The 21,082-nt window shown below is 32.6% G+C and overlaps 1 protein-coding gene across 2 annotated transcripts in view; it reads left to right on the forward strand.

Annotated features, from left to right (window-relative positions):
* LOC124532495 (muscarinic acetylcholine receptor M2) overlaps window positions 1-21,082 on the forward strand; it is a 61,148-nt gene that overhangs the window by 32,252 nt on the left and 7,814 nt on the right. For both annotated transcript variants that reach the window (XM_047107404.1, XM_047107405.1), the window contains exons 2-4: window positions 2,377-2,450; window positions 3,336-3,462; window positions 9,690-9,828. In XM_047107404.1, the coding sequence (XP_046963360.1) occupies window positions 3,383-3,462; window positions 9,690-9,828 (219 nt within the window). In that variant the 5' untranslated portion in view covers window positions 2,377-2,450; window positions 3,336-3,382. The remainder of the gene's footprint in view (window positions 1-2,376; window positions 2,451-3,335; window positions 3,463-9,689; window positions 9,829-21,082) is intronic.

The raw sequence follows: 21,082 nt of genomic DNA on the forward strand, positions 1-21,082 counted from the left end.
AGTACAAAAGGCTATAGAATAATTAACACCTATACCACTTCCTTCCCTCCCCTTAACACATAAGTATTAAGATTCAAAATCCAACGCCTCGGATTTTGTACACATACAAAATAGAGAAGAGAATCAGTATTTATTGAAAACGCGAAAAAAATAAATATTTTATTTATTTATTATTTAAATAAAATATTTATTTTTTTCGCTTATACTTCGCTTATACTATAAGAGTCGAAGTGTATAAGAATATTGTTTTAAGCAATCTCTTAAAGAGATTTCACCGTGAGATAATTTGATTAAGGAATCGGAATAAGCAAATTCAAACTACAAAGTTTCTTACCGGAACCGGTCGTAGCCATACATTTAATTCAATTATGTATTAGGTCATTATAAGAGCCTAGTTATAATTAATAGGGAAAATATTCTTGAATTCTTATGAGCGAATTTTTTAATTGTTTACTTTTATTTAAAAATAAAATTATAATCTTATAAAACCTACAATGCAGTACTTGGTGGTAGGGCTTTTTGCTAGCCCATCTGGGTAAGTACAACGCACTCATCAGTTATTCTACCGCCAAATAACAGTACTCAGTATTGTTATGTTCCGATTTGAAGGGCGAATGAGCCAGTGTAACCTCAGGCACAAGAGACATAACATCTTAGTTCCCAAAGTTGGTGGCGTATTGACGATGTAAAGAACAGTTAATATTTCTTACAGCGTCATTGTCTATGGGTGATGGTGACCACATACCATCAGGTGGCCCATATGCTCGTCCGCCAAACTATACCATAAAAAAAGAAAGACATGTATCACAAGGATTTCCTCTCGACAATTAAAATTGTTAATCAAATAGTAACATTTAAGGTAGGGTCACAATACATGCAAACAATAATATAATGTAAATCAACAAAACACAATCAACTGTTTTGATAGAAACAGTGCCATTGTATGAACACGCGAATTAAAGATAAACATATTGTACTAAGTTTCTGACATCGCAATTACATCCTTCCTGAGGCTGGTTATTCGACTCTACATTGACTCTACATATATAGTCTACTAACTAAGATCTCATGTTCAAATATTAAGAAAGTAGATATTATTCTGGATAACTTTTTAATGATACTATAATTTGAATGTTTTAATACAAGATATAAATGGTATAATTTGTATACAGTTAGTATATATCTTCTTGTTTCTGCATACACAAAGTTAATTCTTACTTCTAGGGAACGGTTTTTGTCGCTATAATAAAAATCCACACACAATTTTTTTAACTATAAAAAAATTTAAAGCGCACGTCATAAAACTTATTTAATGCTAAAACACTCAATACAAGATTATATTCAAGACAAAATGTGTTGGTTTAGTATTTATTAATTTCTTGTCAGGATATATAAAATTAATTTGTACTTTACTAAAATACGATGTAATTAAAATTGCAAAACTTCTTCAGAATAACTTCTGAGTTTCTTGTCAGTTCTTCACGGTAGAATTTCCTTTCCGAACAGGTAGCTTTACGTTTAATTCAATACTGTAACACTAAGATTTATAAGTGTTTTTCTGATCCTACTGGAATATTTGAGAATACTTTCATTTTGAGAACATAAAATTATAGTGTTTTGCAAGTATATTTTTTTATTACGAAATAATTTTTCAGAACTATACTATTTTAATTAAGAAAACAATTGAATCGCAACTTGCTTGTCCGGATTTAAGCGATCTGCGAATAGATAAAACATATGACTTAGATTTTATCTTAGTCATTTTGTTTTCCATTAAAACTTAATGTATGTTTACAAATAGCTGAAGGCGTGGTACATTATAGTAAGCAACGCAAAAAACATGCAAATACCTGGTCATGCGAAACGATGCGACTTCGCGTTAATACGTCAAAAGTACTGTCACTTCAATTATTAATTATCGACGTATTAACATTTATACACATACCTGGAATTCGCATTTGTTTTCTCTTTAGTATTCACTTAAGAAAACTAAAGTATGAAATCTAAAGCGCCATACAGGTGAATAATTGTTACAAATATAAGATATGGATCAAATATACTTTATTCAAGGTATTTCATTAACACAAACATAAATAACATTAAGTACTTTAATACATACAAATATAAATAAAAAACAGTTGCTATATATACATAAATCTTGACCGTGGGTAATAGTGGCAAGAATGCAAGCAGTATTTGCCCGTTGAAAATATAAATGAATCAATATTTTACACAATATGGTATTAAAAAAAATGAACATAAATATTTTCTTAAGCCAAAATAACGTACTAATGTAAAATGAGGTAGTAATAGTTTATTCGAATGAAATATTAAACCACACCTTATCAGTCAGGCTTACAGGCATTTCCGTTTCAGATGCTGGCATGGACGAAGCGGATAGACGCCGGACTTCCATCCGCCTGGATCCAACATACAGACTGTATATATAGGTGAGATATGCTTCATATATACAGAAATTGATAGATTGTAGTTTTTATATCTTTAATATATAAACTGTATGCTAAGATTAGTAACTATACAACACTGGTCGGCCGTTATGACGTCACATACTACAAAACAAAGATTTACAAGACAAGTGAATTTTTGAATTCTTCTATACAACTATCTAATTGTAACTATTTTTTTTTATTTTTTCTGTTTCTATTTAAGTGTGTGTATAAGTAAAAATAACTAAATACATGTAGGAAACCTCCACATAAAAATGTATGTTTTGCTAACTCCCTTGTTACGTTAAACGAGGACACACCGAAGCGAGTTAAATAAAATGTTGCCCGTTTTAGTGCATCGTTATCAAATCTTTTCAACTGTAATAGTTGTTTTCTTTTTGATTTATGGGATTTTTTTGTTAAAATTGCTTCAAATACAAATATTATATTATATATTTATATCAAAGTAAGAACTATTATTATTAAAATGTTATGCATAATTAAATTAACTCTTACGCTTAGCGAACTTTTTATGGTGTTAAGAGCAAATTCATTAATTTGAGTACAAATAAATTGGTTGATCTTTAGTTATCGAAGTATTTTCAAATAAAATGTTTTCAAATGAGATATAACATAATTTTCTATAAGTATCCATCTTATATGGCAAAGTTAATATGCTCAATAGGATGATTAAAAAATATAATACAATAAATATAGAAGAATGTGCATTAAAGTATACACTGATATGTCTTAAAAATTCAACCAGTATTACCAAAAAATTGTAATGATAGTAAATTTTGATCGATTATTTGGTAACTGTTCCATAAGTTGCTATTCTAATAACACATATAATAACCATGTAAAGAACTAAATAAATTCTCAATTCAGATGCGGTAGGCATATCGAAAGATCTCTGGAACAAAGGCTTGGCAATAATGAACTCGACGGAAGCGAGCCTCGACGTCAACAGATCAACGCCTATATACACCATAGGCACGAACTTCATAACACAGTGGTAAGTTGATAGTCTTGTACTATATACATACATACATACATACATACATACATATATATATTAAAATAAATAGACAATTCAGAATTGTCTAATATTTATACAATATGTAAAAATGTTATAGACGTTAATATAAATCATTGCAATCATATTTTGTTTATTCAATAATGGAATTACTATACTTCCTACTTTCCTCTTCTATTAATTGTAAAACTTTTGTTAAGAGTGGTGATATCACTTGTGATTTTCCCATCGCCAGGCAGCCTGTTTGCCTTTGAGTTGTAGATAAGAGAATTACATATATTAAAAGAAGAGTAAGTGTCAAAATGTATACGTGTGGTACACATTTTGACTGTCATCATTCATCTCCTATTTTCAACCGACTTCCAAAAGGAGGAGGTTATCAATTCGTCTGTATTTTTTTTTTTTTTTTTTTATGTTTGTTACCTCATAACTTTTCACTGGGTGGGCCGATTTTGATAATTTTTTTTTTGTTTGAAAGGTAGTGCTTCCCGTGGGGTCCCATTTTTTTTTATTTTTTTCCGATTATGGTATCCATATGAAAAAGACATAAGTCTTAAATTTGCATTATGTATATGCGCGACAAATAGGTTAATAACTGAAAATCACGTCAACCAATTTTGATAACTCTTTTTTTATTACAAAATATATACTTCAAGGGTAATTTGGTGAAAGTTTGGTAAGGTTCTGAGCACAGGATCCATGACAAAGTAACGGAACGGAAGGGAACGGAACAATTCTGAGGAGTACGTTAGCGATACTCAGTCGAATCTTTTATTTATAGGTTATTTGGATATTTGTATCACCTTCCAGAACTTGGTTATGTTCATGTAATTGTCATAATCGAATATTATAATCAACTAGCGACCCGCCCTGACTTCTCACGGGTGCAATACTGATACTAAATATACTAAAGAATTTGTTTATTTACGACATCACATCTCAAACTTCTAAAATTATCAGTGTTTCTTTACTATATTGTTCATGTATTATATACACAAACCTTCCCCTTGAATCACACTATCTTTTAAAAAAAACCGCATCAAAATCCGTTGCGTAGATTTAAAGATATAGGGACAGAGAAAGCGACTTTGTTTTATACTATGTAGTGATGGAACTCCTATACGGCTCGCAGTTAGGGTGCGATATGGGGCAGAATTTCTTACTATCTTTAATCAAATTTTGTGTATGTGATGTGATGTCATATGATGTACGACATATATTAGCTCTTTTCCAAAGGTTTTTTGCTGAGGTCGATTACAGCTCTTTCGAGGGATCCTTGTAATTTATGCCGCATGACGTATTAAAGTCGCATTTTCGAAAGTCTATTTTTGCTTTACTCGCAAGTTTCCTTTGAAATTGTCCTCGAAGTAGTTTCTGACTCATATAAACGGAACGCTTAATCTATCCATATTAAGAAAAATTTGTTTGTCAAATTCACAAGCTTCACTTAAAATCAAAAAATAAATAAAAATTTTAACAAAAAGAAAAACCGACTTCAATTAAAACACTATTTTAAAACAAATGAATATACACAAAAAAGTAATAAAAATAATTGCGTATTCAACATATTTTTTAGAGTCTTCCTAAGTTAAATGAAATGAAAAATATTAGACTACTTAAAAGTCGATTAACGATTATATCATGTAGTTATAATTATTGTTATATTTGGAGTCGGTGTCAGCTAATAAAACCCTACAGTATATCTATCAAAAAACAATACGAGAATACTTTAACAAATATGTTTTTTACAAATTACCTTTTACACAATAATTTACTGGATCAATCAAGGGGCTCGTATCGCTTCTTTCTTTTGATTGTTGGGGCAAGGGCACCGTGGCTGACACCGGCTCCAAATATACCAATAATTATAACTACATGATATAATCGTTAATCGACTTTTAAGTAGTCTAATATTTTTCATTTCATTTAACTTAGGAAGACTCTAAAAAATATGTTGAATACGCAATTATTTTTATTACTTTTTTGTGTATATTCATTTGTTTTAAAATAGTGTTTTAATTGAAGTCGGTTTTTCTTTTTGTTAAAATTTTTATTTATTGAAGGAAATTATCTCAAAAAATGTTTTGAAAATCATTCACTTGTGTTTTAGAGGTACGTGTTGGAATGTGACCTTAGCCTAATATTAAGTTATCAATAACCCTTATAACTAATAAGTGGAAATGCCTCTGATTAATATCATCAATTTATAATTTATACTACTATACCAAGAATATGATAATCAATACTTATTAAATAGTATGTCCTGACTGATCTGAGGCAAATTTAGGACCATGAAATTTAATAAGAACAATTGTTTTATTGAGTTGACACTCACTAAGGGCAATTTTTTTGGAAATTCTACTCCCAAGTGGGTGAAATAATGGTTGAAAGTTTGTATAGAAGTTCGTCATTTTATATTTGAGACACTAATTAAAAATGAAGAGATACGTATTTAAGTGTTTCTGTATACTCTATCCCTAAGAGGTTGAAATGAGAGTTATAAGTTTGTATGGAAGTTCATCAATTTTTAAGTTAGAAACATAAACCTTTATTTTTCGAATACTGTGTAAAATTGTGTAGATACATATCGATTTGAGCATTTTTGGATATGTTATGTGATTTGATGAACCTACTTGAATAAATGATATTTAAATACATATTTCGATTTTGAATCTTTAATATTAGCCTTAATTATATACAAATAAAAATTTAAGAATTACTGCGTATATCTATAAGTTAAATTTTATTTTAGAATATCAAGTTCATTTTATTATTTTCAGTTCTAATTATTTTATAGCTTTTTACAATAACAATAATTAGTAAAAGCACTAAATACAGTTCACATACAAAAAATTAAGTCATGGTAACATAGTTATCTCCCAAGCTTCATGCCACTAACCTATTTCACATATGAGAACAATGAAAGCGTACACATTCTTTTGTGACGCAAAATATCTCGAAAATGCGAATACGCTCCATTTGCGTTGCATTTTAATTAGGCATTCAGCGAATCGTTATGAACTTAGCGTATATGCATAATTTAATGCTTAAGTTTGCTTGGTGGTTTATGCAAGTCAAAAGTTGCAATATGAATTAGCAGGACGAGTTCAAATGTATACTGCCTTACAATATATATTGCGTTTTAAATCGTATCTTTAGTCTACTTTTAAGTTCCACCTCGATGTCCGAAAATCCACAACAGTGCGATTTCTTAGACATTTTCTGCCTCGCACAACCACTTTGTGGTACCAGGTTTTTCCGAACCGATACGACATGGGAACCTTAAATAAAAGAGGGTACTCCTTTCTTAAAGACCGGCGACGCATCTGCAAGCCCCCTGGTGTTGCAGATGTCCATGGGCGGTGGTAGTCACTTTCCATCGGGTGGGCCTCCTGATCGTTTCCCACCTATGCCATAAAAAAAAACTTTAAAGTCACTCTAAGAAAGCCTTCTCTCCCTTTAAAGGAGGTTTCAGCTTGTCCCACCACGCTTCAATGTAGGATGGCGGATACACATGTACTAGTTTCAAGTGAAATTAGAAGCCATCAAATACAAATTAGGCATATGTAAACCCAGGCCGGGTTTGAATCCACAATTGGTTAACACTACATGTTCTAGCCACTGGATCGTCTAGGCTTGCATATGCTATGTTCAGCATATGTCGTGATACAATTCCCATCACGTAACGTAGTAATGCACAGAATTGCTCAACCATAATGCGAGCGGCACACGACACGAAGATTGATTCATTTTTAATGAACTAATTTCCTTTTTCGCTGGAAACGAACGATCATTCGCACACATTTTTAAAACGTGTTGCATTTTGGTACGCTATTCGTTTCGCGATTTTCATTTTTAAATCATTTACACATAACTTTGAAGTTGTATATATATTATGTACATATGTTGATGTTTATATGTTACGAATCTATTAACATAAGATTTAAAGAAAATAGAAATATTAAATGCTTAAATATATACAAATATGAACTAAAACTAGTTACCTTATAAGGTATCTTGACCGCGTGGAATGGTGACAAGAATGCTAGCAGCATCCTCGTTGAATGGCAATTCTGATCCTCTGGGCATACATACGAATCTTAATACAATTGTATTCTACTCAAATTAAGTAAAAAACAATTTATAATTAAGCATTTTTGAATCATTAAAACTTAGAATCTACCAGCAAATTTACAAAATAAATACCCACTTCAAACGCTAGATCTAGATATAGTCTAGGTTATAAGGTCGCAACTACTGGGTCGAACGCCAGTTCTTTTTGTCATTGATACGTTTAGTTTATATTTATTTGACACTAACTGAACCCGCCGTTTACACCTAACATAAAACTTTACAGCACAAATATTCACCCCTACTTTAACACTTCGAAAGCGTGAAGTAAAAATAGGTCCATGTCTCTGGAACTGATGCTATCAAAAAACTAATTTTATCTAAATCGATGCAGCGGTTAAGATATAAAGAGGTAACAGACTTGCCTTTACACGTATAATATAATATTAGTATTTATAAATTTATCTTTTAACAAAATAATTACTTATTAAGGTTGGCTACGACATACAATCTCATGGAAAATTAACTACACAGGACATATTAAATTTAAAATATGGGCAAACATTGATGTTACCGAGAAAGCTGGTAGCTTCACTTAATTGTAAAATGACGATTCAAAAGTGCTTATAAAAGCCTACTTGAATAAAGTTTATTTAAATTTTGATTTTGAAAGAGTCGAGATGGCCCAGTGGTTAGAACGCGTGAATCTTAATCGATGATTGCGGGTTCAAGCCCAGGCAAGCACCGCTGATTCATGTCCTTAATTTAACTTTATAAATCATTTCGTGCCTAGCAGTGAAGGAAAACATCGTGAGGAAACCTGCATGTGATAAATTTCATAGCAATTCTGCCACATGTGTATTCCACCAATCCGCATTGGAACAGCGTGGTAGAATATGTTCCAAACCTTCTCCTCAAAGGGAGAGAAGCCCCTTAGCCCAGTAGTGGGAATTTACAGGCTGTTGTTGTTGTTGATGTATTGGTGCTCTCGTTCCCACACTCTAACAATCCATATGCGCTAACACAGATGCCCCACTCCATCTCTAATAGTACATTAAATCCGATACGACCGGAATGAGTTTCAAATCCACGTATTAACGTGCTTTCCAAGAGATGGCAGCGTCCACACTTCCGAACATCTCGCGACACAAATACAATGTAGTAGCCCAACCCGGGCCTTGAAGACAGGACCTCGGATTCTGTTATATCTAGTTACTACATATTCATGACGTCATGCAAACATTGAAGTCTTACATAAAAATATTTTACTGAATTATGTTTATGTAACCTTACAACAAAATGCAATGCGACGCCATTAAGATCGCTTAGTTAATTGAAACTACGAAACTAACTTCCATAAATTTTGCACAATCCGATTGACTTTAGACTTAAGCACCGATGGACTTCGATCGAGAAGTTTATATAAATGGGGATAAGCTATTAAGTAGCGATGGCCGAAGTTCCCGATCACTATCTAAAATATTTACTAGTTCGGTAGTAAATGCAAATGAAATAACATTTCGCTGTATAGCCTTTAAAATATTAATTAGCCCTTTTTGAGGTGAGGTTCCCGTAATGTAAATTTGAATAATTATGGCAGGCATATGTCCAGTAGGATAATAAAAGATGATTATGATGATGATGAATTTTGTGTAAACCCACTACTGGGTACACACAAAATTTCAAAATGACGTTGATGCTCACTCTTGAATTTCATTGGCTGATATCAAAAACGTGTTTTATAAGAGCCGAGAGAGCCCAGTAGAGCCGAGATAGCCCAGTGGTTAGAACGTGTGCATCTTAACCGATGATTGCGGGTTCAAACCCAGGCAAGCACCGCTATATTTATATGTGCTTAATTTATGTTTATAATTCAACTCGTGCTCAGTGGTGAAGGAAAACATCGAGAGGAAACCTGCATATGACAAATTTCATAGAAATTCTACCACATGTGTATTCCACCAACCCGCATTGGAACAGCGTGGTGAAAAATGTTCCAATCCTTCTCCTCAAAGGGAGAGGAGGCCTTTAGCCCAGCAGTGGGAATTTATAGACTGTTGTTGTTGTTATATTAGCAGTAGCGACTTTAAAAGTAATCTAATACAAATCCGTAATTAAATTTATGTCTCCCACAGGAAACTACAGAAGTTGAAGCAACGTTCGTGCGTCGCCAGCTCAACTTATCCTGAATGCCAAGGATACTTGATAAGTAACGCTACCAACTACACCGACGTCTACTTCCTCAATGGTACTTTGGATGACACTATTGATTTGGTAGGTTGATTATAATTAACAATTTTATCACTTTCTTTATATTAGGTTTTTCTTGGTGGGAGGACATCGTGCTAGGCTGTACCTGGTACGTAAGGTACGTGAAGTCACTCATCACGTCTTCACAACAACGATACATAGGTTTAGGTTTTTCTGGGTGACAAGGCTTGGTGCTAGGCTGTACCTGGTACGTAAGGTACGTGAGGTCACCCATCACGTATTCACATCAACAGTACATTTTTGTTGTGTTCAGTTTTAAGAGTAATTGTTCCCAAGGTTGGTGAAGTATTGGTGATGAAAGGAATGGTCAATGTCTTTACAACGCCAATATCTGTGGATAGCGATGACCATTAAACATATTTTACGACAAGGTCTTTAGCCTTTTTTATGGTATAGGTTGGCGAACGAGCATATGGGCCACCTGATGGTATGTGGTCACCATCACCCATAGACAATGACACTATAAGAAATATTAACTATTCCTTACATCGTGAATGCGCCACCAACCTAGGGAACAGAGATGTTATGTCCCTTGTGCCTGTAGTTACACTGGCTCACTCGACCTTCAAACCGGAGCACAACAATACTGTGTACTGTTATTTGGCGGTAGAATAACTGATGACTGGGTGGTACCTACCCAGACGGGCTTGCACAAAGCCCTACCACCTCCAAAAATCCTCCTTGTATATGAGCCACCAGATTTTAAGTCTCCAGCGCTCATAGAAAGAAGCATTAAGAAATATTCTGATCTTTTGAACTGGGCAACGGAACATCCGTTAATTTAGTTTTCATCAATACATATATATAGAGGTAGGTGGAGGTAGGTATACGTATAGAGGTAGGTACATTATAGTAGAGAAAACTCGAGGATATCAACTTTCCTGTCCGGAAAAATAAATGAGTTATTTTAAATTTTATAATCGTTTTTAATATATAATTTATTTATAGAACTTTATTTAACGTCTGAAGCCGAGACGAATAGCTAGTATATACTATATATTTCATAATATTATCCCTCATTTTCTTTAATAGTTCCATTTCCGTATTTCCTGTTTCGAATAAGGCGTTGGAATAATATTGGTAGCTCAAAACGTGCGAAATTTCTGATATCCCTTATTTTACTCACACCAATTTTCATTATTCCAAGGACCCTTTTCACGACTGTTATCCCACTGGTTAACCCATAAAGATATATATTGATACTCGGTCAGATCTGACTTGGCAAATAATAACATCGGATTCCCTTGCCCAGGACCCTCTTGTTAATAAATTATAGATATGGAAAGAAATCACCAGATCGAATGGAAGTTGCCTTCATATAATCTCAAGTCAGAATCATCCCTTTCTAGAATAGCCAATGGGCAAGTGAGGTCATATTTATTATATGTTTAATATGAAGAAATAGTCATAAATAAGTTTTCTTCGAGTCGAGATGGCCCAGTGGTTAGAACGCGTACATCTTAACCAATGATTGCGGGTTCAAACCCAGGCAAGCACCGCTGATTTATGTGCTTAATTGGTCTTTATAATTCATCTCGTGCTCAGCGGTGAAGGAAAACATCGTGAGGAAACCTGCATGTGACAAAATTCATAGAAATTCTGCCACATGTGTATTCCACCAACCCGCATTGGAACAGCGTGGTGGAATATGTTCCAAACCTTCTCCTCAAAGGGAGAGGAGCCCTTTAGCCCAGCAGTGGGAATTTACAGGCCGTTGTTGTTGTTGTTGTTGTTGAAGTTTTCTTCAACGACATATTTCAAGATAATAAATATTACTTACAATTTAGAACTGTCGTTTTTACCGTTATTTTCATCAACATGATATTCAATTTTTAAATTATTACAGTTAGTATTTTTTGTTTATATAATATATATTATATAACACAAGCACGCACACATACCCATGTACACACATACATCCATATAAATAAACAATTGCATATTTAACTTTTGAACTTTGAAAAATACTCCGAAACGTTCCTTTAGCACTTAAAATTCAGTGCACCAAATACTGTACTTATTTTTGGATTCTCTTTGATACTCTACTCTTTGGTCTACGGTATTCGAGCAAAGCACAACTTTATGTTAAAATGAGGCATAAAATAAAGGAAAATTGCTATAAATACGACAGAAGTTACTGTCCGTACGTTCTCGAAAACATCTCAGTCAATGAGGCTGTACTGTATAAAGCGTCCGTTACTTGTGTTGAGAATGATATATTTTAAGCATTACAATGGAAACTTTTCTGTTTTAGAGGAACTTTATTTATATGTATAAATAGACATTTGGCAAAAAATATTTTTCAACAATGTCTAAATAGAGTCAGTAAATTAGGACATATTCACACGCACACACGTAAACGTCCAATGGCACACTAAAAACGCCTGAGAGATCACATAGTGAAAAAAACTCTCCTTATGATTTAGTCATTGATTCAGTAACAGCAATAAAATTTGGATCGATATAATTTATGTAATGTAAGTTAATGAAAGTAATATTTTAACACATACTTCAATACATTTAATAAAATTTAAAAAGGTCTGTATCTGTACATGGAAGAAAAATAAGAAAAACTTTATTAGGAGAACTTTATAAACACAATAGAACCCAAAATAATGTTTTTTAGAATTTTTGTCTTTATGTCTGTTTGTCTGTACGTTTGTTCGCGCTAATCCCATAAACGGCTTAACCTAATTGAATGCGGTTTTCATTATTGCATTACGATTTGCTGGAATTAACATTTAACCTTTGTTTGTTTCAATCGGTTCATAAATAAGAAAATTATTAAGAATCTTAAGCATCGCATTATTACATTAATCAATCAAATCAAATTAAAAATAAAATGCCACAATACTGTAATCATCCTGACCGTAATAAATAATTTCATATTCAAGTCTGTTTTAACACCTACTAATTACTTTTTGAATTACTCAAATCGGACATTCCATTCAAAAGATATTAAACCCAATAATAATATCCACTTCCATACTCACAACCAAGCGGACGGAGTCGCGGACACAGCTAGTTTTTAATAAATTAGACTATCATGCTACTAGCAAGACGTGTCCAAATCTGACCGTCCTGTATAAAAGTTTATCAAACGACATATCAAATACTGATAGATACAAAAATAAAGTCAAACGACGTCTACTTCCTCAATTGTACTTTGGATTACACTTTGGAATCGGTAGGTTGATTACAATTCACAGTTTTATTACTTTCTTTATATTAAGTTTTTCTTGGTGACACGGCTTCGTGCCAGGCCGTACCTGGTACGTAAGGTAAATAAAGTACTCCACTCCACAGGTGCTTGCAACAACAATTCTTGGTATTATTGTGTTCTAGATTCAAATCTTGATATAAAGAACGATCAAATTTATTTAACCGCGCCAATGTTACCTATTTGTCATCTGATGTTGCCAAAAATGATGTGCTGAAGCTCCAACTAGCGGCAACCTGCAACCAGCACGATACCGTACAAATCAAATACCATGTAATTGTAATTACATTATATAATCGTAAATCGATAAATTTACTTGGTGGTAGTGCTTTGTGCAAGCCGGTCTGGGTAGGTACCACCCACTCATCAGTCATTCTACCGCCAAGTAACAGTACTCAGTATTGTTGTGTTCCGATTTGAAGGGTGAGTGAGCCAGTGTAACTGCAGACAAAAGAGACATAACATCTTAGTTCCCAAGGTTGGTGGCACATTGACGATGTAAGGAATAGTTAATATTTTTTACAGCGTCATTGTCTATGGGTAATGGTGACCACTTACCATCAGGTCCATGTCCTCGTCCGCTAACCTATACCATAAAAAAAAGACTTTGAAGTTGTCTAATATTTTTCATTTCATTTTAGTTAGGAGAACTCTAATCTTGAATACGAAATTATTAAACGCAATATATATTTGATAGCAACAGTTGCTATGCCATATCCGTAATAGCGCCACCAATGGTCAAACGTCCATTTACATTTATGTAAAAAGTTACGACCCAATGAATACTCAAATCTCTAAATAATCGCGTTGCGTGCTGTTCAGTATTAACACTTAAATAAATTTTACGAGCTACAACACAATAAAAAACATTCATTTCTAGTAATTAATTGTTAAATCTTTACTTCGCATCGGCAGATAAAAGATAAGCTCTTTAATAATTATTAATTAACAAAGAATAAATTAAATACTTATCCGTGCAAGTCCATATGAGTAGGTGCCTCAGTCATTGTATCTAAACTAATATTATAAATGCGAAAACTCACACACTCTGTATATCTATTGCTCTTTCTTTATTTGGTATCACTACAAAACCCTTAAACCGAATTTGATGGAATTTTCTTAGAATCTAACATGAACTTCAAGGAATGGCATAGGGTATTTTTTTCCCTGAGACATGACAACCAATACCAAAAACGCAAGCGAAGCTGCGGGCGACTAATAGTGATAAATAAAACTGCAAATGAAAATCAAATTTTATAGCATTTTTAATTGATTTCAATAATATATAACTCTAAGCCTCTCCATATTCAATTTATATCTATGACAATGCACTTTACTTTCAAATCAAAAATGAAAGCAACCAGACAATAGTCAATAGACTCCTCGGTCGACGTATACACAAAACTCGATTATACTCAGCTGTAGCTTTTGTTAAATACGTTTTATTAAATAGTACAGAGTGGCGTGTTTCGGAAAATCGTTGAGATTATAGTGTTGATAAATTTAAAGTAACTATTATTTAATATTTATGTTACGATAATATGTGTTATTTTATTTTAGTATCATTATTATGTCCTGTCTCACCAAGACAAGTTTGATTCGTAACAAATTTCACCAGATTCGATTCAGTAGTTTGGTCGTGAAAGAGCGACAGGTAGATGGACAGAGTTACTTTCTCATTTATAATATAAATATAGATTCCATAAGACAAGGGTAGCATACCGTCAAAAATCAAAATCAAAATAAACTTTATTCAAGTGGCCTTTTACAAGCACTTTTGAATCGTCATTTAACAATTAAGTGAAGCTACCACCGGTTCGGAAAGTAGATTCTACCGAGAAGAACCGACAAGAAAATCAGTAGTTACTCTTTTTCAACATTTAAAAAAATACAGTCATTTTAGTTAATACAATTATTTAAATTAATATATTGTGTTTCTTGTAATTAAAGATTATTATTATCTTTGCTAGTCGAACGTTAGCTGATCCTGCGTCTTAATCTCCTCGAAATTAAAACTTTATTTCTAGGACACGAAATGTAAGCGCCCATTTTACACCCTGGAGGGTTGCATTAAAAAAGTATAACAGTATATCCGTCCTTGGGATACAATATGGCTCCATGCCCAATTTCATGTAAATCGGTTTAGCGGTTTATTTATTTATTTAGAAAATTAACAATTATAATTACACCTAATAGTAAAAACAAATATAGATAAACATAAATCAATCAAGTCTCCCCTTAAAATTAAAACAAACAAATTACATATTACATTAAAAATAAAAACAAAAACAGAAAGCACAAAAAGCAACTAAAACAGTTACAGTTTAATGATATGACGTAAACTAAATTTAAATTCGCTAATTTTTGAGTTAAATATATGTAATTCTTTACAATGTATGTTATAATTTTTACCATGTAGAGCTAACAGAAAGAGCTACTTTTGAATTTATAATATTTGTATAGATTTTACAAATTTGTATAAACAAGGTCGATTTTAATACGAAGCTGAATTTGTATTTACCGTTTTGGTCTGTATACTTAACTATGTATCATAGGATACACATGAACATCAACAGCTATAATTTATATAGTCTTTTACAGCATAATAAGTTATTAAAAACTATTATTTCATGGAGCTCGATATTTCGACATTATCTACGAATTTCTTGTTCACGAGACATCAAATAAAAAACATAGTAAATAACTCGTTTTCAATAACTGTAATAAAAAAATAATCATGTTAGATTAAAATCTTAAGGCTTATTATTTAAAACGATTTCAGACATAAAAGAAATTGTAAAACGCGATCAATATATTCATTCATCAATATTACTAATTGCTTTTCTACTTAAAGGCAATCACTAATGCTCGTCTAATCTCAAAGCAATCTGCATCTGAGGAAAACTTTTTTCAAAGACTTTTTCATCAAAATCAATCACAGTCTTTCCTAATTGAATAATAAAAAAAATATTTCTTGAAAATGAAAATAATTAATCACAATTTAAATTAATAGACCAATAAATAAAATTATAACTTATATTGTAAATACATTTAGTTTAACATATTTCTGTTGACTATGTTTATTGTTTTCCCGTCATCGATAACACGTAAAGGTTTTGTGGGCTTGGAAATCGTGAGCACGCCACGAACAGTTGCCCCTGGGAAAAAACAGTTTTTTTTTTGTATTTTACAACTTCTACTTTTAGTTGTTGTCCTTGAGCTTTATAATGTAATCACTAAAACTGGTTTAAGAGAAAATTGGATAAATAAATCGATGGGGACTATTGGAATACGAGAAATAAATGCATCTACATTCATTTCATGTTTTTGTCAAAATTATAGTCATTCAATATTAATTATGAGTAATATGTAGTCTTATTCCATTATAGACTCCAGATGGCCCAGTGAATAGTACGCGTGCATCTTAATCGATGATTGCGGGTTTAAGCTCAGGCAAGCACCAATAAATATTCATGTGCTTAATTTGTGTTCATAATTCATCTCGTGCTCCGCCTTTGCCCTGCAGTGGAAAATTTACAGGCTGTTGTTATACCATTACAGTCTGGAATCGTCAAGAGTTACGGTGTGAAATACTATGGAATTCTATACAGTACGACTTAACTTTTTCAGTATTTGTGTCATTGTCTACGGACAGATATTTGACGACATCACTCTCTAACTATGAAAATTTCATTTATTTCTGCTATATGTGCTATTTCATAGCCAAGAACTGACATTCATATTTATTTTGACGTAGCCAATTCGGAACAGGTCTGGAATTCTTACAAACTTCCACCTCCCTTTTACTTACTTACCCTTAAGGAATAATTTCTGTGATAAATACTATATAGATTTAAATAACATAACTGAACCACCTACCAATATCTAGAATGTGAATTGGTTCAGCGATTTTAGCTCGAAGAGGTAATAGGCATAAGTACATTCGTTTATTACGAGACTGTAAAAATATCTATTGAATGTATTAAAAAAAACCGCTAAGCACCAATACTATTACAGAAATTGTATTATTGTTATCTGTTTTAAAAAGTTTGTTAGTGTAACTAAACACAAGATACATAACGTCTAAAATCCCAAGGTTTGTGGCGTATTGGCGATATAAGTAATAGTCGACATTTCTTACAGCACTAATGATTATGGCCAATAATGGTCACGTACCATCCAAAGGCAATTTTGCCCGTCCTAAGCCTTCAAAATATATCCACATGGATGATTTTCATACGAGACTTCACATCACATATCCTTATAAATATCATTATGTAATTTATATTTGGTTCACCGATCACAAGATAAATTTTGTACACAAATTAAATTCGAGTAAAACCATCGCATAAAGTAAGTATTAATTCTGAAACCGATACAAAATAAATCAAAACACGAACTAGACTTTTTAAATAAATAAAATTTTCCTTTTTTGTGTTTTACTACAAAAACAAATGGCTGGGCAATAAATATACGGGAGGCGTCGGACAGAAACAATTTTACGACAGGACATTTTATGTACAATAAACCAATGCGCAGGCAGAGGGTTCAGTTGACCCTACAGACAGCTTTATGCCACCATAAATACATGTAAGCAATGTAATACACAACACTAACAACCAAACAAAGACACATGGATCGCTAAACATCTGCGTTCAATTAATATCAAATTGCACCTTAGTTAAATACTCTTACTATCACTTAAACAATATATCTTGTTGTTGTTGTTTTATATATATTAACTAGCAGCGCCCCCTTCTCGCGCGTTTGAACTTAAAAAAAGAGTTATAGCTGTTAGTTACTTCGTATTACATCGGCTTTGTGCCAGTGAAATTCCCGTCAAAATCGATCCACCTGTTCACGAGATTAGCAGCAGCAAACAAATACATAAAAATTAAAAAATAAGTTGGTATGTGTACCGTGAATGCATACAAATGCATGTAGTAAAAAACGGTTGTTTTAGTATTACGTTTGTAATATACTTAGATATACTCAAGTCCGGCAGTTAAACAAATGTAAATGTAAGTACGGTATTTACTTGGTAGTAGGATTTCTATTCAGCTCATAATCTAATAATAATCCGGTCAACAGATATTCTACCGCAAAACAGCAATTCTTAGTATTGTTGTATTCCAGTTTGAGGCACAAAGTACTGCAACACTGTTTATGGACGGTAATGATTATATACCATTAGGCGGCCCGTTTGCCTCTCCGCCTAACAACTTACATTTGACAAACAGTTAATTAATGGCGATTAAAATTATAAATTAAATTATTATTCTTAAAGGTAGTCATAATAATAAAGATTTCATAAACACACACAACAAAATAGAGTATTATCATCAGTCGATTTTCATAATTACATAACAAACATAACATACAAGTAAGCACAATGAAGCGAGCTCTTATAGAATAGTATTACTTTAGGCAAGAGAACACACATAGCGTTCCAAAAGCAAAAGGCACTCAAAAGAATTCAGGCGCTTCAGAATTTTAAATGTCCATTAGCTAAATTGATCACTTACTATTGCAGCACTTTTCGCTCGTAAATTGTTTTTTTTTTTTTCATTTACTTTAATACTATATTAAGTTATTCTATATTTTATTATTATATTTAAAACTTTCGTTTGAATTTGAATTCCGATCCTCTGGGCATAAATCCAGCTCTACTGTCACCAAATTTCAATGGAGGAGATGAGATTATTATACTTTTGAAGATTTTTGCAACTCCAAGGTTCAAATTTTTTAACTGCAAAAGGCATGAAAGCGTAATTTAGAATATGAGTCGCTTATTTGATCACTTCTTTGCTCCAGTTTTTTCCGTGACGACTAGTGTTCGTATACTGCTCTACAATAAAAATAATGTACCAAAACACAATTTATCTATTACCCGTAGTTTTCATTTTTCGTCATAAATCACATAATGTACATAAAATATAATTAGAAAGAAAAAAGCATCCCTATATAATACTAAAAAACGTAAAGTATTTCCTGCGTAAAGTATTATATTATATGACGGCAAAATATTACGGCAATTAAATATACATATATTATGTAAAAATAAATTTTATGAAAATGTTTTAAAAAACCTCATTTTTCCACAAACCAACCAAAGAGTATTGACAATTAAATATGACAATACAAGAACCAAAAGACGTACAAAACAAATATCTAATTTAAAAAAAAAAGATTTTTATCACATTTGAGGTTTCATAGATTAAAAAAGAATCTTTTTTTATAACTTCATGACAACGAAGCCACAACACACTTTTTTATTTGCTGAGCATAAATAAAATATACGAGTATCGTACATTCATGACCTTCAGCGAGACATTTTATGCACTGAGCGCGTATAGCTCTACATTATGAGGGAGGATGATAAAAAATCTCTGCATATTTTCGTGTTTTAATATAAAAGTATTCTACGTTTGGTACTCAAAAGTTCAACCATTGTTATTGCGCTGAGTTGAACAGAACTATTTGTATTATTATTATTTTTTATCAGTTCGTTACTGTTTCTCTGGATCGCAATTTTCTGGGATCGCAAGTGGCCCTGTTAAGTTAGGAGCATTTTATTTCTTTATAATAATGAATATATTTTTAATCTACTTTTCGAACAACAAAAAAGTAGTCTAGATATCTATTTAGTAAAATGATTGTGTTTCTCGATGTCATCCTCACGGATCATTTTAACGGATGAGAAATTAACTGCAAACTAATTAATTTCTTTATTCTCATAATGTGAAACAACCGACGAAATACTTTTTGACATTTCTAACATTCACTTCAGACAGACATTCACAATTTATAAAAAAAAAAAAACTTAAAACCTTTTTGGTGGCCTGTCTTAACATTTGAGCTTAGAACCTCGCGTACTGTAGCCTTCTGTCGAGACAGGCAGCTTTATAGCCTGTAGTCTTATAACGAGGTAGTCAGGTGATTCATATCCCGTTTGCAAATAAAAACGCATGAAAAATAACATAAGGACTGTTATAAATCACATCGCGATCGATCAATCCGATGTCATACTAACAAGCATTCTCTTGTTCAACATTTTCTATATTCATAAATCAAAGACACATTACGTCTAAAATGTCCCGACGTATAATCAATAATACCACACTCGAAGTCCTCGTTAATCTTAATTCTATTGCCTATGAATATTTACTTTGTAGTATGTTTTGAGGTTATAGATATATTCAGTCACAAAGGCGCGCACTTCCACGTAAATTTATTTACATGCATTAGTGTGAGTGATGCTCGTGATTACAATATGTCTGAATGTGTGTGAGACGGTAAAGAACGCAATAAGGTAACGAAATTAAAAAACAATAAAATATGGATTATGTTTGTTCTAAGTTAACGTGAACAACGTGACATCATAGGTAAGAATAGATAGATAGCTTTCTTACAAGCAAGTTTAACTTAAGATAGACTTTTCACACGTATTAGTACAATTGTTAGGGCGTGTTTACTTTGGTGATATTTATAAGGTAAACACATAAATCTTTTGTTTATTCAAGGTAGGCCTAAGAATTAATATCATTAAATGCTTAAATATATACAAATAAGCACTAAAACTAGTTACCGTATAAATTTTGCCCGCGTGGAAAGGTGGCAAGAATGCTAGCAGCATTTCCCCGTTGAATCGCAATTCCGATCCTCTGGGCAAAAAACGAACCAGCCCTCCTGTCACCAGTGGAGGCAATGAGGCGAGGTGTTATACTTTTGACAAAGCTTTTTGCACCACCACTCCAAGGGCCAAGCGTTTCGACAGCAAATGGAACAAAGTAATTTGGTATAATACACGAATATTTAGATCTTTTTTGGCTTCAGCTTTTTCGGAACGGCACCGGCTCTTAACATTGTTTCTCGGATATGAGATGGGGCCAACGTGTCAACGCATATAGCGTCCCTAGGGCCCGTGCTCGTTCCCAGGGAATCAATGTCAATCCATCAGGTCTCTTACCATCATTACGACTAATTCACGAGGATAATTTAATAATTTGTTTATTAGTAAGTTTAAATACGTTATGT

This window comes from Vanessa cardui, chromosome 9 (assembly GCF_905220365.1).
Source record: "Vanessa cardui chromosome 9, ilVanCard2.1, whole genome shotgun sequence".
NCBI classification, from domain to species: Eukaryota; Metazoa; Arthropoda; class Insecta; order Lepidoptera; family Nymphalidae; genus Vanessa; species Vanessa cardui.